The sequence below is a fragment of the Diuraphis noxia genome, unplaced genomic scaffold (genome assembly GCF_037042655.1).
Source record: "Diuraphis noxia isolate RWA-SAM2 unplaced genomic scaffold, SU_Dnox_SAM2 contig0001, whole genome shotgun sequence".
NCBI lineage: Eukaryota > Metazoa > Arthropoda > Insecta > Hemiptera > Aphididae > Diuraphis > Diuraphis noxia.
Window position 1 is genome coordinate 88,534,805 of NW_028301711.1, and position 24,992 is coordinate 88,559,796.

The 24,992-nt window shown below is 27.6% G+C and overlaps 3 protein-coding genes across 15 annotated transcripts in view; 1 reads left to right on the plus strand and 2 right to left on the minus strand.

The window, feature by feature from the left end:
• Nucleotides 1–14,558, minus strand: part of Hs2st (Heparan sulfate 2-O-sulfotransferase) — a 92,957-nt gene extending 78,399 nt beyond the window's left edge. For 3 of the 12 annotated variants that reach the window (XM_089217536.1, XM_089217544.1, XM_089217540.1), the window contains exons 1-8: nt 14,279–14,553; nt 14,088–14,197; nt 13,632–13,932; nt 13,115–13,314; nt 12,943–13,022; nt 12,639–12,875; nt 12,357–12,517; nt 11,447–11,623 (exon numbers count right to left, since the gene is read on the minus strand). In XM_089217536.1, coding sequence (XP_089073662.1) covers nt 11,447–11,623; nt 12,357–12,517; nt 12,639–12,875; nt 12,943–13,022; nt 13,115–13,314; nt 13,632–13,815 — 1,039 coding nt within the window. In that variant the 5' untranslated portion in view covers nt 13,816–13,932; nt 14,088–14,197; nt 14,279–14,553. Of the gene's footprint in view, nt 1–125; nt 203–2,729; nt 2,759–10,208; nt 10,646–11,122; nt 11,624–12,356; nt 12,518–12,638; nt 12,876–12,942; nt 13,023–13,114; nt 13,315–13,631; nt 13,933–14,087; nt 14,217–14,278 lie in introns of those variants that run through there. The other 9 variants (XM_089217513.1, XM_089217530.1, XM_089217518.1 and 6 more) reach the window with 9 other exon arrangements.
• Nucleotides 4,434–6,692, plus strand: LOC149062367 (uncharacterized). The gene is made up of 5 exons (XM_089221787.1): nt 4,434–4,438; nt 4,656–4,801; nt 4,940–4,987; nt 5,117–5,352; nt 5,433–6,692. The coding sequence occupies exons 1-5, from the start codon at nt 4,434–4,436 to the stop codon at nt 5,514–5,516; spliced, it is 519 nt and encodes a 172-aa protein (XP_089077913.1). The 3' UTR covers nt 5,517–6,692.
• A 2,012-nt stretch (nt 14,559–16,570) lies between the features above and the next one.
• On the minus strand, nt 16,571–23,247 carry LOC107168334 (sugar transporter SWEET1-like). 2 transcript variants are annotated; one of them, XM_089216812.1, is made up of 7 exons: nt 23,115–23,247; nt 21,541–21,820; nt 21,295–21,372; nt 20,925–21,048; nt 19,270–19,539; nt 19,066–19,185; nt 16,571–17,442 (listed from the first exon to the last, which is right to left on the minus strand). In XM_089216812.1, the coding sequence occupies exons 2-7, from the start codon at nt 21,618–21,620 to the stop codon at nt 17,299–17,301; spliced, it is 816 nt and encodes a 271-aa protein (XP_089072938.1). In that variant the 5' UTR covers nt 21,621–21,820; nt 23,115–23,247; the 3' UTR covers nt 16,571–17,298. The 2 variants fall into 2 exon arrangements, with proteins under 2 accessions (XP_089072938.1, XP_015373197.1); XM_015517711.2 differs by lacking the exon at nt 23,115–23,247 and having other exon boundaries at nt 21,541–23,059.
• Between the last annotated feature and the right edge of the window lie 1,745 nt (nt 23,248–24,992).

The following is a 24,992-nucleotide window of genomic DNA, read 5'->3' on the forward strand; positions in this document are numbered from 1 at the left end:
GTCAATAATAATGGTAGTATTATTGATACAGTAGATGTAGAATTTAGTGAAGAAGACTTTAGTTATGAAATTGGAATGGGCAATGTCAACAGTAATTATGATAATAGTTTAAATAATGAAGTCAATAATAATGATAATAATTATAATATTATTGATACAGTTGCTGATGTAGAAATGATTGAGGAAAATCTTGATTTTGAAACTGAAATAGGCAATGACAAAAATTATAATGATTTACAAATTGGTACAAGTGCTTACAAAAAAAAATTAAAGGGTAATAAAAGAAAAATAAACTCAGAACTTAGAATTAAAGGAAAAGATTATACAACTAGAAAAGGGACTTTAGTTAAGAAAAAATCAGTTCTACCAAACCCCTGCATCTCAAAAAAATGTCAAAATGCTTGCAGTTACATCAGTGAAGAAAATAGACAATCTGTTTTTGATTCTTATTACCAACTAGATAGTCAGCAAAGGAAAGATTTTCTAGTATCAGCGACCAAAACAGAAAAAATTAAAAGAAGATATTCAGCCTCTACTATTATTAAAAAATCTTGTTCAAATTCATATTTTCTCCCAATTGAAGGTATTATAACAAAAGTTTGCCAACAATTTCTTTTAAAAACTCTAAATATATCACAAACTTTTTTAACATATACTAATGTAAATAAAACAGATATTTTGACAGCTAAAAGAGATAACCGTGGTAAAAAAACACCACACAATAAAACAAGTGATGATGATATAAGACATATTGAAAATTTTATTAAAGAACTACCTGCAGTCCCATCTCATTATTGCAGGTCTAGTACTTCTAAAAAATATTTACCTACAGAAAATAAAAATATTTCTGCTGTATATAGAGGGTATAAAATACAGTGTGAATTATCTAATCCTCAAAAAATCCCAGTTAGTGAAACAGTTTTCAGAAATGTTTTCACCACTAAATTTAATATTGGATTTCACACACCAAAAAAAGACAAATGTAACATATGTGAAAGTATGAAGAATATAGGGCAAGACTATTTATCTGAAGTTCAAAGAGACAAGTTTGATAAACACATTCATAATGCTGAATTATCTAAATCCGTACACCTTGCAGCTCAAGATAAATCTAAAACTGATAGTTCATTTTTATGTACTAGTTTTGACTTACAAAAAATATTAAATACCCCACATGGAGATAGCATGTTACTGTTCTATTCAAGAAAATATACCATGTTTAATGAAACATTCTATGAAAGTGGCACTCAAAAAGGTTATTGTTTCATTTGGGGAGAACAAAATGGTATGCGAGGTTCAAATGAAATCTGTACCACTATAGATAAATATTTAACGATTGTTGAAGATAGGAAAACTGTTAAAACGTTGACATTATTTTGTGACTCCTGTCCAGGTCAGAATAAAAATAATGTAGTTTTTGCTGCAAATTTTTGGTTTATGAATAAAAAAGCAAATAATATTAACAAAGTAAGTATTACATATTTACAACCAGGTCACACATATATGCCAGTTGACTCTGTTCATTCTACAATAGAGTCAAATTAAAAAAAAAAAATTGTTTGGGCTCCATCGGAATGGCCAACAATAATAGTTAACTCCAGAAACAAACCAAAACCTTATGAAGTGTTTTCCTTAAACCATACAGATTTTATGGATTATAAGCAGCTTCAGATAGCTATGTTTCCAAAACTAACTAATACCGATGATGGTCAAAAAATAAAAGTTAATGAAATAAAAATAGTTTCATTTTTCAAAAAATCTTCTACTATTACCTTGCAGTTTTCTTATGATCTAGATTCAGAAAAAAAACAAGTTACAATTAAACAACCAAAACAACGAAGGGGATCAAAAGGAAATAATTATAAAACCCTAGAACTCCAACCAGCGTTCAACAGCAAACTGCCTATATCAGTGGCAAAGTATAATGATTTGTTAAAACTTTGCAATAGTGGTGTAATACCAAATAGGTATCATAAAGAATTTAAATCATTGAAAAGAAATGAAAATGTAGATGATGTGTTAGGAGAGACTGATGAAGAAGACAATAATATTATTATTTTAGAGACTGATCCTACTGAGTATTGAAAAATGTTTATTTTTTTATATTATTTTAAATTTAAATTTAACATATTGTGTTAAATATTGAATAATTTGTATTGAGTTAAAAGGTTAACTATTATTATTTTGTTTTTAATAATTACCTATTTATGTTAATATTTTTAATTTGTATTGAGTCAAAAGTGTAACTATTATTATTTTGTTTTTAATAGTTATTTATATTGTTTTTAATTTTAAACTGTTTTTATATTATTTTAAATTTTAATTGGCATATTGTGTTAAATAATAATTTTTATTGAGTCAACAGAGTTACTATTTGTAATGTATATTTTTTTTAATAATTATTAATATTGTATAGGAACAATTTAATAAAAAATTTAATTGAGGGTTACATTATTTGGAGTTTTTTTTTGTGTAGTGTCAATTGTAGTAACCATCACCATAAAAAACATTAACCCACAATGATTAATATTATGAAACGCCAAGTAATGTATCCAACAGGCTAGTCAACTTTGGAGTAATATACAATAAATTACATTTGATGTAGTGTAGTAAGCATAATATTGATACATAGATATACCAAGCTTAAGTCTTTTAAAAAAAAATTCAACAATGTAGGTCATAACTCATAAGGATTACAAAATAACTTTATTTTAGTGCCTCTTGTAAAATTTCATATTTGAGGGTTACATCAGTTGTCCTATTAACAGACGAATTATGTAATTTAAAAGTCAAAATAAAACAACGTAATTAAATATTATATTGTTAATTGTTTTTAGTATTTTTGATTAAGTATTAAAACACCACAAAGTTATTACAGTTTGTTCATTTAGTTAGGTGGTACTTTTATTTTGATTGCATCATGAATTTTAAAAACGCAATAACTCGTAACTACGCATGCAATAACTAAATATTTGTTTGTAAACATCACGTATCTACCTTAAAAAACTCGAATTGATAGTTATAATTAGGAATTTGAGCAAAAACTATTTTAAACTGAATAACTAACATAAAAATATAATAAAAGTATAAATAAATATTTTCAAATCAAAGTAAAACAGTTTTTTGCTTCTCCTGAAAAGTTTCCAAATTGTAGATACGTGAAATTGTCATAAGTGTAACGCCATGTAAATCAACGGAAGTTGGAATTATAAAATTGGGAAGATTATCTAGAAAGGTATCAATTGTTTCTTTAAAAGATGTATATAGAAAATGTGTATTCTTTGAAAATGGCAGTCGCAGTTTTGTAGTCACTTATTTTGATAATTTATAAATATATTTTGTAAAAATTAGAAGTATTCATTTACTAATATATTATACATTTACATATTCTATTAAAATTACTATATTAAATAATTTCTATTGTTTGTTTTTATTTTATAATCTTAAATTAATGTCTGATAATGTCTGATATTAAATATTTTTTTTTTTACAACTATATTATTTATAATAGGTAATATGGATTATCAGAAAGGTACAACTCATGTAGTAATTCAATTTAATAAAGAAACCAAACAGGGGAAAGCAACCATTGATCTGGTACCAATATCTTGGACCTACTTTGAAAACAACACTTTATATTGTAAATACCCAACAAAAGAAAATTATTATAAGATTGATATAATGAGTAAAGTTTCATCGGCTCATGAAACTTCATGGAAAGGATATAAAATACATGAAATCAAAGAAGCTGGTTAGTATTAAATTATAATATTTTATATTCTTTCTATTTATTTTACATGTACATGTATTTTCAATCAATTTATTACTATTCTCTTTTTAATAGGTACCTACTTAATATGTATTGCAAATTGTAATACATTTTATAAATTAATATACATATATTTTTCAATAACAATATACTTACATCAATAAAACTTTTATTATCAACAATTTTATCTCTTAAATGGTATTTTATTTTTAGAAAATTACGAACAAGGGGTTAGAAGAATGAATAGAGCATTCTCAAACACAGTTATCCATAGTAGCAATGTCGAGGAGAAATATAGTTCTGAAGAAGGTGATGATATTGTTGATTTAAGTGGAAATGAGCTGAAAAAATGTCTTAAAGATATTCCTTCCTGATATTGTAGAAAAAAAAAATAAAGGTAACTGACCTTTCAATTATGAATAAACATAAATAACTAATTTATATTTTCAAAAATTATGTTGAAATTAGATGATAAGATGGAGTCTGAAAATTCAACATCGACTGATTCATCCATTACAATTTCTGGGACAATTTCCAAGCAAAAAAAGCCAAATAATAAGAAAATGTCTGTAAAAACCATTGCTTTTTTTAGAAAAAAAAATGATGCCTCAGTTGTACAAGAAAGTGATATAAACGGTAATTAATTTAAGTTTGTACATATGTAATGAAGTTATATTATAATAATTACATCTAAAATAGATGATGATAGTGTGCAGTCCGAAAATTCAACATCAACTGATTCATCTACTACAATTTATTTACAAGCAAAAAAAACCAAATAATAAGAAAAAAACTGTAAAAAAGATTGATTTTACTAGAACAAAAAATGATACTCTAGTTGTACTAGAAAGTGATATAAATGGTAATTATTTTTAACTGTGTACAGATTTTATAAATATGTGCAACTTCTTTGTAACACTAATGAATTTATATCAATAATAGATAATGATGTTTGGATACCTCAAACATCAGAAATTACTAAAAGAAAGAAGAAAAATATGATTGTATCTTCAAAACAAAATCATAAGAAATGTAAGACTTTTACTATATACAATATTTTAACATAATACAATTTTCAAATTTTCTGTTAAATAATAACAACTTCAAGTTCTGGGTAAATCAAAGAATATAATTATTTTTAAAATTTAACTTATTCATTTTATTTTATAGACAAAGCAACACCAGTTGGAAAATATTGCCCAACATGTGGTCGAGCAGGTATGATTAATAAAATGTACTAACATACACATGGTTAGGTTAATATACACCTGACCCTGAATATAACACTTAAAAACAAAACAATTCAAACTATGACATAATTTAAGAAAAAAATTATTTTCATTTTAGACAATGATAACCAATTATCAAAATATGATCTTGACAATATGAAAAGAAGTATTGAGTACAGGGTACAAGAAGAAGCAAAAATAACACGATCATTAATAGCCACTACAAAAAGTACCACAGACATAGAAACTATTATGAAAGAGGATATAATGATTGATTTACCAAAAACCACATTAGAAGATTTTCTTTATTTTGATAAACAATTAAAAGTTGATATAGAGTTGATGAAGAAAATGGTGAGAAATATTTTAATCTGTACTGTTACATTCTAAGTTTTTTTGTTTTATTATTTACCTATTGTATAATTATATTTTAGAAATGCTTTATGGTGCTTCATGTAAACAGTACAACAAAACTAAGTCAAAGTCTAAGAGTTATTCCATTAATAATATCTAAGTAGATTCAATTGCAATACAGTGCTTTTGGAAGAGAAACCAACGGAATTAAAAAACTAAATTTCTCTAGGACAACAACATACAAATATTTAAGAGGTATTATAATAAAGTTAAATCAGATAAAACTATTTATTCATATTCAAGTTATATTGTACGAGTAAATAATTATGAATAATTTTGATTGTTATAAGTAATTAAAATTTAGATAAGTGGAGTAGTGGATTAACATCTTGCAGAGGTACCACTGTGCTGATCAAATCTACTCATCTATGATTTCAATATTTATAACTAATTAAATACTAGTATGAACATTTTTTGTATACATAATATAATACAAATAATATTCTGCTCTATATATAATAAGATATAATAAGATAGTATTTAAAGTCATTTATAATTGATAGTTCTATTCAGTATTAAATTAAATAATTACTTAGTAAGGAATGGTCCTAGCTGAATATAACATAATGATACGATAATTCTAGATATAGGTGTACTATACACTATACAGGTCTCTGGTCTACAGACACTAGTATTGGCTGTCAGTAATATTTGGTAGTACTTTTTCTTCACTGATTTCCAGTACCTAGGTACCTACTAAGTAAGTACTGTAATATCAGTACTGGGTAAATACTCTAATGCCAATATTGAGCAATTACTATAATATCAGTACTGGGTAAGTACTGTAATTCCTGTATTGAGCAAGTACTGTAATATCAGTACTGGTTAAGTACTGTAATTACAGTACAGAAAAGCGTTATCATCCCTGACAAATGCCAGTACAGGCGCCAGTACTGACTGCCAGTAGTGCGCCGGTATAAATCAGTACTGGCGTGGTACCGCGCCTGTTGTTAATTTCCAATTGGGACTTATATTTATTGTTTACGTCCCCGGCACGGCCGTGTGGGATAAAATCTGCTACTGTAGACATACTACCAGTGAGTGATATTATTTACAGCCGACGGGCCTATTGTTATTATTATTTACTATAATTTAACTTCGTTTAAAAATTATACTGTTATTAAACCTCTAATTATTATTTATTTTATGCTGGTGTTCAGCAATTGCCTTAATATATTGCTTGTTAATAATTTACTTGTATATTATATTATTTACAGCCGACGGGCCTATTGTTATTATTATTTACTATAATTTAACTTCGTTTAAAAATTATACTGTTATTAAACCTCTAATTATTATTTATTTTATGCTGGTGTTCAGCAATTGCCTTATTATATTGCTTGTTAATAATTTACTTGTATATTATAACGAAATAAAGAACAATTGTTATCAACGCAAGTGTTGTCAATAATATAATATAATTCCTGCAAGGATAGCCGCACCTTGTTCTGCCTATCAACTAGGCCTTAAAGACATTTTTCTATTATTATTTTAGAAGGCTGAAAGCGAGCCAACAACTGTTATAATATAATATAATTATGTGTATCTATTATTATTTTTACTTTGATTTATTATATAGGTACACTGTATACTCAATACATTAAATTATTTTATTATAATTATAATTACACAAGTTAATGCAACATTTAACTTTAAATGTAACTTAGTTACATAACTGTAACTTGTATCCAGTTACAATAAACTGAGTGACTTGCCCAACTCTGAATAAAGTTTTAGTTAAATTTGTTATAATAATTACCAAGTAGTAAGTTTACTCTTTATTAATAAATATATATTTTATATTTAATAATAACAATTAAGAAATTTGTTTTGTTTTTAATTTGATTTTAAATTTAAGAAAATTATTCAAGTTGATGTTGTAATTTATAAGTTTAGTTATAAGTTTATTAGTTCTTAGTTCTATTTTTTTTTTTTTTTATAAATGTCTATCAAATATTATTTGTTGGGTCAAAAAGCTTTAAAATTTAATACTCCTGTGATATACTGTTTTAAATTTTAATAGCAGTTGAAAAATAATAAAAATGCATGGGCCCATTTTTTGATAAGCATTTAAAGTTTGATGTTTAACAACATTTATCGAATTAAAATTTTTTTTTTTATATATATTAGGCTATGGGCTCAGATGTATTTCAATCTATTATAAAGAAATCTTTAGCAGGAAAAAAACAACCATTCAGTAAGGAAATAAAAGAATTTGCAGTCACTCTACAATATTATTCCCCTCGAGCTTATCTGTATGTAAGGAAAATATTTTCTAATGTTCTTCCCCATCCTCGTACATTAAGGCGCTGGTATATGGTTGTAGATGGGAAGCCAGGCTTTACATCAGAAGCTTTTGAGCAGATAAAGAAAAAAGTTATAAAAATTTATAAAAATCATATGACATTTTTCATAACATACAAGGATAAGTCAGGATCATTTAGAAACTTTTTTTAGTGCAATACGTAGTAAAGGAGGATATAACGACAACCAAACATGTCGCCAATTTCAGGCATCGTACAAGCGATTATTGGTGCACAATAGTATAATGGGTTCAGCGTATGGCACTGTTCGATCCTAGATAACACTTACATAGAAGCTGAGAGTAATAAAAAAATATGTAATGAAAATGAAGAAGAATTAAATTTAAATTTTAACTGGCAAACTGAAAAGCCTTTGCTCCACCATGATTAGGTATTTCGAGAATGTACAACACTTGAATTCCTACATTGAAAATGTTTGTGTTTACATTTCTGGATTTGTAACGATGAAAGCAACTAAAAAAATTAATTTTATAATAAAATTTATCTGTTTATCACCATAAATATTAAATAATAATAATTCATTATATTACTATATATTCGTATCTTGTCTTGAATAGAGAAATCAAATAATTAAAGTAACTCTTAAGTTATAATATTGCTATGTACTGACGTCCCGCTAAAACACATAAAACCGCATATACATGTAGGTGTACGTGAGTGTCCCTGGGGCATATGATTTCACCACCAATCACATTGTATCAAATCTCGATAGCCGGTACGAGTAGAATATTAAAATAAGAGAAGCTCATTGTACGAAATTATCATGTTGGCAGGAAATCATTTAGATACCTAATTAGGGCATCGGGTTTATTGATATTAGGCGTGTGTCACGAATAGTAGGATGTGACCAAACGGCCGCACGAGCGTGGGATGCTACGGTATCCTAGTGATACGCACGTCCGCTTTTGCACGACTCGGCCATGGACACATACTTATCTTATCGATTGGAGAGGAAACACAGAGAGTAGGACTATCTGGACTATATAGGAGAGCCCTGATTAGACCCAATTCAGACGTGAGCCACCAGAGTCAGAGCAAGCACCTTCACGCCAGACACCAGTCCAATTTAATTATTCGGACTTAGAATATTTTCAATTAAATCATTTTGTGCAGTAAAAGTGTTTTATTTACATAGTAATCAAATAAATATCTAATAATTAATCACAAATTAAGTTGTTATACTTATTACACTCAACCCATCTACCTCAACACCAGTCGTTTATCCTCCTGTATGCTGGGACGCTACAATATAGTGAATTACAACTAAAAATGATGTACTAATTTGCATCAATTAAACATATATTTTAATAAAAACGATTGCAGCGAAAACATATCCATTTTAGATACTCACAGGAACCAATTGACGAATTTAATTATCTTCAAATATTTAGATATACGAATGTATCACAAATTAAAAAATAAAAATGATACCATAACAATTAGATCTACGTAAGTAAATACACAAAACTTGTTTTATTTCAAAACCAATTACTTTAATATGTTTTTATGTGATTTTTAATTTTAATTTTAATGTAATTAAACTTGTTCATTAACCTATGTTTATACTTTATCATAACAAATAAATTAAATAAATTCTTATTTGTCACGTACTTTATTATTATCTATTGACAAAATGACAACATAGACCTCATGCTAGACTTAATCTATGATTGACAATAACAAAATTGAAAATATCATTATTTATCATTATTAATATTAGTTATAGCATAATTATTTATTTATTGAATAGACTCTATTCTGTGATATTATTATACATTATATTATTATGAGTTTTTGACATAGTGCCCTATTGCAGATCACTCATTTTATATTAATTTGTATTTATACCGAACAATTATTATTTTCTTATATCAATATTATTGTCATCATTAAAAATTATTAATTATCCATGGTTCTATGCCTTATCTGATTGTTGATTGTCTAATGGTAATTAATGGGCTGACATTTTAAAATTTCACGCGCCGTGACGTCATGCTTTAAAATTTTGCTACCCAGCAACCAGTATCTAACCACTGTGGTAACATAAGTTCTCTTCGATCACAGAACGCTCTGTGCACGATGTAGAGAAGATGAGGTGACACCACTCTCGTATCTTTCAATGTTACAATATTGACGCAAATTGGATATTAATAAATAATAATTATTATTAGTTTTAGCTCAAAGATGCCATTTGCTCAATTATTGCAAAAACTAAAATACAAAAAAAATGTATTATTTTTAATATTAGATGAGCTAAGGACACTGTCCTTAGGACAAGCAAATTTAATATAAAATTACGCGGGTGTGATGAACATTTAAATGCATTAACCAAAAATATAATGGCATTTTATTTACATTCCAGAATGTATTTTGTATGTGAGAAAAAAACTTAGCTAAGCACTAAGCAGTCTAAACTCGCATTATAACAATGTAACATATAATTGTTAAAATATAATACTTTTAAAATAAAACTTCCTTCATAAAATCTATATTAAATTGTACATAATTGAATAGAATAATTACTTACAAATAATTCTTACTTGGTTAATATCCTAAATTCTTAACTAATAGTATCGAAAACAACAAAAATATATATTATTTTTATTATTTTACATTAAAAACAATGTAATCACAATATAAAAACCGGCCTTCAGGCGAATGGTGGCGCTACCTACCTACTGCCGAGAAAATTTGCAACCGGAATATGTACAAGTGGTGTCACCTTACTTCTCTACATTGTGGCTCCGTGTATAAGGTATAGGGATGGCCCATCCATTTCTTTATTATCTATGGGCCTATCCAGTCTTCTATTATCTATGCCAGTGACGGACTTTCAAGGTATACCTTGGTCTTTAGTGGTAATCAGATATAATTATGTGGTGATACCATTTTAATTTTTAAATAGTTATCTGTGAAATTATGATTAAAATAAGTTTGTCACAATATATTTCCAGTTTATCATTTATTATTCTTGGGTAATTCAGTATGTCCAATTAGTCTATAAGTTAATAAATGATTAGGGTTCAAATCTTTAATTAATTGTTATTTATGTTGTTACCTTGGGTTCAATGATATCAAAAATTATGACTAGACCCTGGTCTTTACAATTATTTAAAACATTTTGAAAACCACCAATACTTTGAGAAGATGTATCTCGCAAACCAATCAATGAAAAATAAAAATGTTAACGCATAAATTAAGAGTAAAATTAGGATTATTAATACATGATATTTTTATCATATGTCACCATTTGAAAATCAAAAGTTGATAGTGATTTCACCAACAATTAAAAGGGGAAAAAATTAAAATATTATACGGTTTTAGAAAAACATAAACATAGAAATTTAAAAAAAGTTAATATTTTTCGAAATAATTAGTGTACCCACTTTAAAGAATCACTCTGTATATAATAACTTTTGGCATCAATAAAAATGTAGACAACATAGTTTATAATATAAAAACGTATTTAAGATACATATATATATATATAATATTATAAATACATTGAAAAATAGTATTAAGTAGTACAATATTTTCATTATGGATACTACTGTGTATAGTCATTTATTAAAGCTCATAAAATAAAATGTGTTACACGTGGGCAATGATTTTTTTCTTTTTCTGTTGTTGAGATAGTTTTGGATATATTTTTTCATATCGGAAACTAGGTGGAGGAAGGTCACTAATTTTTAAATGTTTTTTCATAGTACCTGAAAGTCCTGATGAGACATTTGGAAACTGCTTAGCATATGAAAAAGCAAACTCTCTAGCAACAAATGCATAAAGTTCATTTTCCATTTGCCAAATTGTAGAGTCATGAAATTTTTGTATGGTCTTCCGAGAAACAGGATATTTCTTGGCAGTCTTTCTTAGATGTGACTTAGAGCCTATAAATAATGATGTAATATAGTAAGTACAAAAATACACGGAACTGAAATTAATTAATATGTCATATAAAATAAATAAAAAGTATTTTTGTTATATGCAGTCTTACACACACTCATTGTCTATCACACATCTACCCAATCATTCCTACCGAGGTCTATTAGTAAAAACGTTAAAAGGTATATAGACTTATTCAAATTCGAACAAATATTGTGTACTCACATAAAGGGTTTATGGGAGCTTTAAAATGTCATACAGCTAGAAAAAAAAGTCACCAGCAATGATCTAACAATAAAGATATTGTTGTCAAATTTATTACACCAATGGTGGTGGCAGAAAAATGATGGAGACTATCCATTTAAACGTTTCCTAAGAAATATTAAATCATACAATATTACAAAAGAAATATTTTTTATAAATAATTAAAATGCTTTACACACATAATATATTATGTAATGTTAATAGTATAAAATAAATAATTTTATTTACAATTAAATAATTAAATAATAGTGCGAGATTTATTATTGAATGATTTTTAACTAGATAGGTACTATTTAAATATTTATATAATATTTTTCATTACTATTAAATATATTATTATTTCTACATTTATAAATTTAACAATATTTTAATTAAATATATAAAACGTGTGGTACATTGTATACGTCTATATAAATGTGCGATGAACTAAATACAACAAAAATACCTAATAAAATATAGACCATGTATACATACTGTGTTTGAAATGTTCTGAAGCATTGCGAAACATTCCACCAGGAATTACAAGTTCAAGCATCTGTAGATATTCTCCCATTTGTTCGGTAACTCCAACTAAAGTGTATTTTTCAAGAACATTACGTTTGGCCTGTTGTAATGCCCACTCACTTCCTGGTATCCTATGAAATGACATTTTTATAATATACAGTAAAATTAAAACAAAGAAACATCTTAAAACTCGATATAAGATTGCATTAGTAATGTGTCAGTTATAATGATAAAAAATAATATTGTACAAACCAGCAGTCTGCTGACTGACCGCACAGGAAAGGAATTTGTAACCACAGAAGATTTGCTTGACAATCTGATCCACCTCGCTCAACGCACTCATCAAATGTCGTTGATGAGTCCATATGCTTTTTACGCACTAGATGTGGTCTATAATCATCACCGTACCGTAGGAAATAATAGTACGAAACCAACCTCTCCAAAGGTTTGCGTAACAATTGAACGTAATAAGGCTTCTTGTACCCATATCTTTAAATAAAATCAATAAGTGTAATTAGTACGTATAATATTTATTTAAAAATAAATCAAAAATTACCTCTCAAAATCAACGTACGCAAAATGACCATGATAAAATGCGGGCCGAATCCAACGTGTAGTATTTTCAATGAACCGGAACTGAAAGAGATAATAATTGTCCATTTAAATACCAAATTTGAGATGGCTATGGCAGAGTTTCTTGAGTAAAGATACAGCAGTGTAATCAATACCTGATCATAGATGGAAAGCAAATGCGAGTTGCCCGTAACGTTGACATGAAGGACTCGAAATGCATTACGAGAATGCAGATCATAGGCCACATTGACAAAACTTGTGGATCCGGTCTTAGGTACCCTATTGTAGATTACCAGAGGCTTTTGTTCTTCTAGAATCACAACAGAGTTTTGGTGGTACTGTGAGGCAGATGAATCTGTGATATACACAGGTAATAGTGACTCACATAGATGTAAAACATCACAATATAATTATGACAAAACAGATATCAGCAACAATTTTATATAAATTTTCTGTGGAAGACCCACAACTTTAGATAGCATCGATCAGTTTTATGATGTGATAACTCATAATACTCTGCAAATAATTATGATAGGTAGAATATACTTTGGTAAACCCAGGTGAGTACCACAGAATTGCTGGCATACATATCTATTTTGTCATGAACAGCTACTATGTCAATTGACTATAACATTGTAATAAGAACATTGGTATAGATTCTTGTACACTTACCAAAATGCTGGTAATTACTTTCACCACTTGCCAACTTGGCCACAGCTGCTTGAATTTGAAAATTCTGTTCACGTAACAATGCATGATATGCAATAACTGCACCCAATACTACTAAAACTCCTAGAATCACAAGTACAAGTAGGTACACATGTACCATTTTTTGATGTCTTACCCTGAAAAACATTTTGGTAAAAGAGTGGAAAGTGTTGGAATTGTTTTTGCCGTATTTGTAGTCTCAACAATAGTAGGATGTAGCAATTGTTAATTTTGTAGTGTGCATCTCTTTCACTTCAATGAAGAACTACAAACACAATTTCAAAATAAGAAGCGACTGTAAATACTCGCTGCTGAATAATAAATACACAATACACATATGTGTTTCAAAATGTACAAATGGCGGTATTCATAAAAATAGTGTAAAATAAGTACGAACAAATGAAGAATACGTTTACTCACCATCTGTCGAAAAATCATTTACGTCCAACAAACAACACAAGCATGATTGTTATAAATACAAAAACTATTGGGGAGAGATAGTTGGAGCCTCAATCACGTTAGGTCAAGCCCTATAATCATAAATCGTTTCTACTTGAAAATAACAATAGTTAGACACCGTGTCGGTGAGCAAAGAAAAATCGTTTACTTACCGCTAATTAAACATGAAATTAAATACATGTTACAGATTTTCTTCTGTAGACAGCAAAACAAAATTCAATTATATTGAATCAATTATTATATACGCTGTGGATATTTATTATGCTATAGGTTAGTTTAATATTTTTTGCCGATGAACAATGTCGAAACACTCGAAACCACGATTATTAATATGATATCTCATATCGTGGTTGAAATGCGAAAATGATTATTGTTTGTAACGATAACGGTGATAAGGCATCGGCGGCAGTGATAAAGTCGTTCGCAGCGGAATATAGCGCTATAGGTAGGTACATCACAATATTTAAGATCTTAAATCGTGCTATTTACCGGACGTCTATTATACATAAAGATATTAATTGGACTTACCCATAGGCCATAGATAATACCTAATATATAGAATGTCTTTGTGTTTTACGCTTACTGTTTAGTGTTTAGGGCCGCCTTTGATAATAAAGATATTATATTGCCACAGAAAAGAAAATATGTATAATATTGAATTGCCGCCGTTTACCCATCACTACGCGATAACAGCAGTTTGGAATCGTAATAATTACGAGAAATAAGATCATATTAATTGTCATAAACTCATAATATTAATAATGATTCTGAGTATTCTGGCGATGGCCATTTTCGACGTCGCTTTATCTCTGTGCTTCGTCGTTTATTTAATAATATGTAATTTCATAATTTCGTAAATACTTAGTATTATTATGTTTTATCAATCATTGTAAATAGTCATAATTCTACATTCATGTATAGATCGCGGATTTGTATGCACTAGAAAGTGTCAAAATATGCCATTTATTATTATGTAGTCAAAATTATGAAAGTATACAAGAAAAAACTTTAAACTATGTAATATGGTAAAAACCCGCGATTAAAAAGCTTATAATTATTGGTATCTACTAAATAAACAAAAAATAATTTAAATTTTATTATTTATAATATTTTATTTTAATATCATTAAAATTATTAAAATTATCACTTATACTTATTACTTGACGAAATATGGCGTACCTACCTATATTTTTTTAAATTTTTGCTCCAATAAGCAATACATTTTTAACTTAGTCAAAAATCTATGCAATAATCATTAAATACTCAGTAATATACAAAAAAAAAATTGCCATTAGCTTTAAACTGTTACAATTCTAAAAATGAGAAAAGGAAATGAAATGCAATTGCATAAAAAATTGAGCTCTGCTCATTTATATATATATATATAATTCCAAAGTCAAATGTGAAATGTCAACTAATGCCAATCCACAAGGTTCATATTTTATTAGGTGTTAGAAGAATTGATAAAATCATACTGTTAAACATAAATTATTATTTATTAGCATGATCAGTTATGAATTAGTTAGTACTGTTAGTAGGTATCTATTTATATTTTCTCATAACAAATAAAATTGTGAGGATTTTATATGGTCAATTCATCTTGTGTCCAACACACTTGCTAGGTCTTTTTAAATTTAATTTTTTTTTGTTCAATTCATTGATAAATAAAATAAAATTAAATATTTAAATATTATCCAAGATTGATATTTGTTTTAATTTTTTAATTCATATGAATTTTCAATTTTTTTTTAAATATTGTATTGACTATTTAAATATATTTACAATGCATTTCTGATACCTATTTGTATTTAAATATTTTAGCTCCTGGACTTTTTTGATTAATTAAATTTCATACATAATATACATAAATATATTAGGCACTTAAATCACTTTACGATGTTCAGTTATATAGGTATTCATTAATTATTATTTTTATGAAGAAAATAAACAAGGTACCTATTACAAATTATTTTAATGTAATTACTATGAAAAAAAATATCAACTATTTCCAACAAATATTGGTTAATTTAATTATTTATATGGCCTAAAAACCAGACAGTAACATTTTTTTAACTTAAAGGCTATACCTACTATGATTTTTTAGAGCATATTATGATAGTTGATAGTCAACAATATGGACTATTACATAATGTTAAATTAATAAACAAAGGATGAAGAGTATTTCAAATATAATAAAAATTTTAATTTGAGAAATATTCAAATTTTATTCCACCTAAAATTTCAATGACTAGATCTCAATATAACTAAGTCTCAATAATTCAAACCTTTTGACCATTATACACATAATCATACCACTAAATAGAAAATATTTTTGTGGGTATCAAGTATACAATGGATTAATACAATTTTTAATAAAATAATTAAGAAGGATAAATAATAATTATGATTAGGTTAAAAATTAAGAACATTAAAAGACAAATAGATAATATTTGATTTTTTTATTCAAGTAATTCAATAATAATGATGGTATTACAAAATATTATTATTCAATATTGGTTTTAAAACTAAATTGTACATAATATGATGTTATAACATATTTTCTAAATAAAAATAAAAATTATTAATAATTTTAATATAACACTATTAATAATTTAGTTATCAATATTTATTGTCTTAAAGTAAATTATATGTATTTTATAAATTGCTTTTTTGCCAAATTGTAAATCAGAGATTACAATGAAGTGGTGTCTTAATATTTCCTAACTAAAGACTAGAAGGAACATTAGTAGCATTTAATAGGTAATTATACTCAACGATTGAGGAAAATATTTATTACTGTTTAACATTGTTGTAGAAAATAATTTATAAAATATAAAACTGAGAAAAATATATTCATCAGTCATCAATAAACAACATAAATTCAGCAACAACAACATAATTTATCTATAATACTACCACTAATGGTGTAAAACAACATAAAAAACTTAATATAATTTGAGATAAATTATAACATAAATATCACAAGTGTAATACTTAGAATATATTTTTAATAATAATAAAAATATAATAACAATAATTATTATCTTTTTAATAGTTTTAGATTTTAGTGGTTTGTACTTTTCTGATAAAACGCTACTGCCATGAAGACTGCAACAATATAAACTACCCATAAGACTTATAAATGTTGGTAAGGTAATAATAAAATACTTATTTATGCATCCATTAATTTAATATAAGGATATGGGTGGTGATGATTATGGAGCTCGGAGGTCAATGGTGCAGCAGACCTTCTAGGATAGATAACAAATAAAGCTAGTTGTATGACAGAAAGCATACACCCAATAGCATTTGGGTACTGTAACAAAAACAATCATTAATGATAGACTATGTACAAAATTAAATAAGAAAGATTAATAGTTAACAGTAATAAAAAAAGGTTCAATATTACACTATTACTTATATAATTTTATTGGTGATATTAAGGTGACTCGATTTTGATTAAAACATACCAATCTTTCGTCCATCAAATTAATGGACCTAATAATGCGATAAGATATTTGAAAACTGATTTGAATTTGTTATTATGTCTTCTTAAGATTGGCTGTGCTACTTTTCCAAATTGTTGACCCTAATCTATTAAATATGTATTTAAAAATTGTGAAATTTAAGTTTTGATTACACTGAATTAAAATTGTAAATTCGAATGTCAAGCAACCAACCTCAAGAAGAATTAATAAACGAATTCAAATCAGTTTTTAAGTCTTATCGCATTATTAGGTCCATTACACTGATAGACAAAAGATTGAATGTTTTAGTCAAAAAACGGTCTAATTAATTTTTCTCGTGCGTACGACGTTTACATATGCATGAGGGTTTATATCTAGTGAGTAGTGGTGCGAGTCACTCACACTAATAATCAGTTATTCAGTTCCTACTTACTGCACACAACGTAACCATGCCTTGCACGCACTAATATAGAAATTGCCTATATATAACTCTTTAAAACAGGTCTATATCGAATCCCCTTTAAAGGATGTCAGCGGCTCAGCGCACTATTTGTTTTATCTCTCTGACCCACGCGAAACATAGACAAAACGCATTTACGAAAAATCATTTTTTCTATGTCTTTAAGTAATTTTAAAGTAAAACCTTCCATTACAAAAAAGATAAAGAATAATATTTTTGAGGGGATGACATATCGATTTTATATTTTATTGATATTTGACTTTCAAAATAAATAAAAAAACACTGTACATTTAAATAATGTTTAAATTATTAAGAGACAATATTTAGACAAATCGATATGTCATTCCCTCAAAAATATTATTTTCTATCTTTTTTTGTAATGGAAGGTTTTACTCTAAAATTACTTCAAGATATAGAAAAAATGATTCTGCGTATATGCGTTTTGTCTATGTTACGAGTGAGCCAGAAAGAGAAAACAAATAGTGCGCTGACATCCTCTTAAGAGGACGCTACACCCACAAGTGTAGTCTTTGTCTTACAAGTGCATAACATAACAAATTTTACGCTCAGCAGATCACGTTTAACTACTTTAGAAAATATATTTTATAATATTATTGTAAGTAATTTATTTTAAAATAATATATTTAGAAAATGATAAATTAGATGTTTAATGAAAATTGCAAGTACCTAAAGTTAATAATTTTTGAACTACAACAAGTGAATCTGTTCTATGAAATTTGTGGAGTTACAGGTGAGTGTTTAATGTCTAATCAAAAAATAAATAAATAATTTGACTTTACAATTAACTTGTTTTATTGTTAAATGTAGGAAAACTTTTAGGGAATCCTGAATTAAATTTTCTAATCTAAGATTTAATATCAATACATACATCCTTTTGATCGGAGTTTAAAATTTTAATTAATGCATAACTAACAATTCATCTTGTAATACAACCAAAAATATATTAAACTGTAATATTATTTGAACCTAACAAATAATAAGAGTAAATTACCATAATAAACTTGTCACGTAACATTCGACCATAAACCAACCACTGAGCAGAAACAAGGAATGTCATTACAATCAACGGCAGTGGCATTGACTCTGTATTTTTAGTTCTTATCACATGAATCTATAACAATTTTAAATGTGAAAATTGTTTGTGACAAATTATTTTATGATTATATGATTGTTTATTTCACGAGTTGACACTTACTAAATTTGAAAATGGTGCTGCAAAAAACAACATAGTAGTTAGAGAACATAAAAGTCCAACACGGTCAACAGCATCATTAGTGGTCGTGGAGATGATTGATGTATCTGATATATCTAAAGGTGTTACTGCTGCCACATCTACTGTTTGATGTTGATACAATTCTGCAGATAACACAGTTTTTGACTGCTTTCGATTTACATTTGTGTAAGTAATATACACAATCCACGCAATGATGGCAATAGCTGATATTACATATTGTATAACTCGTTTCTAAAGTATCGAAAGTAAACATATTATTGTATAAATCAATAGCTAAAAAGTGAAACATCATAATTTATTACCAATAATTAAACCTAATTAATAATAGTTAAAAGTGCAGATTTTATGAAAAATAATAGTCTTAGTTTATTTAATAATTTAACACTGATTTATATTAATTAAAAACAAGTTTGTTAAAAAAATATTGCATTAATGTCCATTGTGACAGTATGGTTAAATAGCTTAATTATAAACTTAATGTGCATACATTTACAATATTTTCAAAAATTTAATAAAAGGTTCACTAAAATGATTAAACATTAAATAGGTTGTTACTAAATTTATTTCATAAAAAGACAAATCTGTAGTTTTTTGTTCCATAATAAAATTAGGTCATTTTTGGTTTCAATTGTATGTTTTTATTTATTTATTTATTTTTTTTTTTGAGGGGGAGGGGGGTCGCAAATTTTATTTTAAGTAATATTCATCAAAACAAAAATTTGCTATAAAATTATCAGAAAAACTTCACACATTAATAAACTAATGACACCAAATACCAACATAGTGATGGAAATGTGTAACTCTTGCAGGCCTTAATTAATTTGGATTTATTTATTGAAAAATTTTTATAAGTAGTATATAATACTAGATAAGACCATAACAAATTCCACAAAAAAAACCAAGTTTTTAATCTCGGATTGTTTTGGTATTTGAGTGTATACTAATCTTGTACAAACTTATTGTCCGTCTTATTTTAGATATTATTTATTCTATCATTAGTTAAATTTCAAGAAAAAAATGTTAAAAGGATGCCTACACCCGCATATATTGTCTACGTCTTACAAATGTAGAACATAGCAAAATCTGTACTTATGCAGGACAGCTTTTCACCCTCAGTATTTACAGTAGAACTATCAGATTTCCACAAGGCATAGGGTAAGAACTTCGCCCAGAATCTGGGTCGTAGTGCAGTTGTTTTTTTTTGATAACATAAATATAATTCAAGTCATCAGCTTAAGAAAATACATTTATTTTTTATTATTTCATTTAATTATTAAAAATTATTGGTTTGTGCTGTCAAAAAAATAACGAAGCAACAACACAGATAAAGTTTTTACTTGCACATTGTGGAGTTCTGATAATTCTACTATACCTAAATACTGAAGAAGAAAAGTTGTCCCTCGCAAGTACAGTTTTTGCTATGTTCTACATTTGTAAGACAGAGACAACACACACAGGTGTGGTGTCCTTTTAAGTGTTAATTGATTGCATATTTTAGGAATGTTTAGGGCTATAATATGTCAATATGAAATATGGACATTTTATGAAAATATTTGTTAGTTTAACTTCACAACCATTAATGTTTTAGACTAATTTTATATTAGAAAATAACTTACTTTTTTGGACGTGTATCTATAGTATATCCATGTGTATATCAAAAATAGTAAACAGCCAAAAGTATTCACCGACACTAATGTGCTGTTGGCCAATATCATGCCATAATATAGCCAGAGTGAACACCTGAAATATTTGAGTATAATCATATTGTCACTTAATACGAATGGTAATTGGGCAACAACAATTAGATTCCATTAAATATTTTATTTTAGTAGTTTGGACTTGTCTGGTATCAATTATGATATAATTTTAATAATAATAGCCTTGCACAAAAATTATGTAGTCAACAAATTAATCAATTCACAAATCATAACAGTAAAAAAGTTGTAGTCCAAACATTAAAATATGAAATGATGTGAAATGACTTACGACAGAAATCCAGTGACAAATGGTACAACAGACTCGTTCAAAACTTTACCCTTCTTCATAAAATTAGTACATATCAAACTGTAACACAACAATACCTGGGTAAATATTGTGATATAATAATAACATGTCCCTATCCCAAAGCTTTTTAATTATCAAGTGTAGTTAAAAAACAATATAATACAATGTATCGACCAATTTAAATGCACTATGTACTTTCTAATAGTACTATGATAGAGTTGTACTCACAATCCAGACAAGAACTGGACGCACGTGCTTGCTGAAGCGGAAACACGTAGCGCATACTCAAAGTCATATCCGTACATCATTGACACAACTGTAGACACACAGATTTGAGGACTAAGGTCTTATGTGCCAGTACTCGTTGTGTTTCACCACTGATACTGGCTGTGGTGTTGACGCACACTGAGAAAAATAAACCGACGACGAACTTTGCAGTCGAAGTGGCGAGGGCGTTGAATGTAGGGAACAGCGACCAACAAATTTATTACACGACAGTAATAATTTACTACAACAGTAATAATAACGACAGCACCACGTCATTACGGTGTACAGCGAAACAGTTTAAAACGCTGATGGAACGGCGCGTGCGTCTCACATCGAGACCAGTTGCCGGGGGCGATAAAAAAAATTGCAGTGAATTGCTGTACACAAATTTCAACAATTGTTATGTATTACGTTTAAAGTAAGCTGTGCCAATATTGACGATCAAATTGAAATTGTATTAAGTGTTTGAGTTTGTTTATTCTAAAAGTCGATGATAACGACGAAAACCATAACAACGGCGATATCATTAAAAGTAAAATAGTATACAACGAAAAACTATGGCCATTAGCCAAGAAGTGGCATGTCCATATTATCAGAACAAAAATTTCTGCCGAGTGCCGATGAAAGTCGATTACTCGATTCTGTAAATAATATTGTTTTGTTCGTAAACGTCCCTTATCATTTTTCGAAGAAGTGCTTATCACTCTTTATCAATATTGAGTTTGCACTGTTTACGGTTCACTACAACTGCTACAACACTATACTATAAATAATTTATGACTAATTATTACTAATTAGTAACTACTAATAATTATCCAATTAAATACTCTGAATGTACTTGATGATATTATTATAATTTATCAGCAGGCTAGTGAACTATTGTAGCGGCACAGGTAGTGACACAAATCATAACATATTATTTATTCTTTACATTATATTTTTAAAATGTGAGCCGATTTCTTATGACAGTTATAATATCTGAAGTTCTACAGGACCGATTTTCATGATTTCTTTTTCCAACGCAAGTACTCGGTGTGCAGATGAATCATCAGAAGAGAAACGCCCAAACAATTTATTATTTAATTAGTTATTAGAAGTATAACGTTCGCGAGTTTCCAGTACCTTTTATTACATAGCGACACACACACACACATATTTATGACCTCCATTACTCCTACGTCTGCTGCAATAAAGCTGTGTCGTGGTCGGCAACGGTGGCGTGTGTGTACATTTACGCTGTGACGTTGTGCAATAACAGTGAAATTGTTATATCTTAAATAATATTATTATTAAATTTAGTTTTTATTTAGAATGGAATATCAATTAATTCCCACAAGTATGTGATGGAAATTGTTCATTTCGTTCCGAGGCATATTTAATGTTTGGTATACACGAAAAACATTGAGATATTCGATTAATTGTTATTAACTTTGTTGATATAGTGGTTAAATTCATCATTCGACCGTCAGTATGTTAATTTTGAAAAAGAAACAATGACAAAATAATGATGTCTATATTGTAACATAGGTACTTACTACTTACACGCTCCGAACTTGGCGGATGGCAGAGGCGGACTGGCCAGGTGGCATAGTGGGAATAGTCCTATACTGGCTATACTGGGCCGCCGGCTTTCCAAGGCCGTTCGAACTATGTAAATTTTAAACTTTAACTAAAATAAAATAATAATGATTGTCAAAATAAATCTATTTGTAATCTATATTTTAATTTATAATTTGGATTTTAGATAATATAAAATGGTTATAAATGAAAGTTTTCAACAACAAAGAAGTTAAAAATTTAATTTAGCCTAGTTCAGTGGTACTTCTATTTAAAACTTTTGATAAAAAGGTAATAAGGATAATAATTTAATTTAAACTCGGGTCATTGACACATGTTTGTTATTGTACAATTTTGTTGCTGTGTGAATTCATATTAGTATAACTACTGTGAGTGAGCTATATCATCCAAAAATGACAATTAATAGTTTAGTGCGTACACTGTGTACAGAATTATCGACTGCTGTGTTACTGACTGACGACTGTGACTAAGTAGGTACCTACAAACACTACATCAACAATCGACAAACTTATCCGTTTTTAGACATATATTATAGAGCATCATTCCTCGTATTTACGTTTATTGTTTTTATTACCGCCTGCAAATTAACATTTTTATGTAATATGAGTTCTAAAAAAACAAAAGGCGGAGCCACCAAAAAACGCGAGAAAAAAATCGAATTACAATTTACAGCTCAATCGTGACAACGCATTTTAAATGTGTTAAAGAAAACAAATCCTAGTGGCGATATACAGAATTATATGTTTCATATGAATTTTTTCTTACCTTGTCAGTCACTGAAGTTAATAATTTTATAGCAAACTAAGTTTGTTAAAACGATACTTAAGGCTAATATGAATCAAGATAATTATAAGAAGCACTTTTAATCATGAGTGTTGAAAAACTAATGTGTAAACTTGAAGAAGTTCAAATTTCAAATTTTTTTTTTATTTAAAGAAAGAAACAATCCGTCGCAGCTGTGACAATTGAATGTAATATTACATTTATGTTATTATATAATACATAATACATAAAAACCTAGATTTCTGATTAGGTATTTTAAAATGCGGGACTGGCTTGTATTCGGCCAGACCAGGCTTACAGTAGGTTAGGTACAATAGTAGGTCACTGTAATGAATGGTATTAAATTTGAATTCAATGATATAATATTATTGTGTACGAAAAACGTGATTTTGAGACGGTATGTCTATAATATTACTATAGCAATATTGGCATATTTTATAATATTGTGATTAAAGTAATTAATTTTAGTATTAGGCATTAGTATCTTCTACAGTAGGTTAAATTCATTTCCCCCCCAAAAAATACATTTTAAAATGTCATTGTGTGTATAAAATACAACAATATGTCAATATATTCTTAAAAGTTTCTTATATCCACGAATAATATTTATTTTTAAATTACAACAAAATAACCAAAATCGATATTATTGGATTTAATATGTAACTTTGTTCAAATTTTATTTTAATAATAATAAATTTATTTATTGCTTGTAGTTGATAAATGTGAACAAAGTGTATGGTTAACATATGAATTTACTAGCTTTGCTCTATACACTGAGGTAATACACTAATACCTCTTATCGTAGACCAAGAATACTAATCTAGATGTAATTAAAAAATTGAATATTATTTAAAATAAAGAAATAAAAATTCACAATTTGAATTTAAAATGTCTGTAAGAAATAACTGTGTTTATATATTTTTTTAGATTTATTGGTCATAATATGAACAATTTATGAGAATCTATATTTTAAATCTTCAATCCTTAGTTATAAAACTGAACATTTCATAATTTTTTAATTATAATGATTGATAATTTTCAAGATTTTGATA

Coding starts and splice junctions, on each gene's coding strand:
- LOC107168334 (XM_089216812.1), bottom strand. CDS start 21,620: ATGATGTACGGATATGACTTTGAGTATGCGCTACGTGTTTCCGCTTCA. Junction 21,049..21,294: donor TTTGTCACTGGATTTCTGTC/GTAAGTCATTTC, acceptor CAAATATTTCAG/GTGTTCACTCTGGCTATATT. Junction 19,540..20,924: donor ATAGATACACGTCCAAAAAA/GTAAGTTATTTT, acceptor TCGATACTTTAG/AAACGAGTTATACAATATGT.
- LOC149062367 (XM_089221787.1), top strand. Junction 4,802..4,939: donor AAAACAAAATCATAAGAAAT/GTAAGACTTTTA, acceptor TTTATTTTATAG/ACAAAGCAACACCAGTTGGA. Junction 4,988..5,116: donor CCCAACATGTGGTCGAGCAG/GTATGATTAATA, acceptor TTTTCATTTTAG/ACAATGATAACCAATTATCA.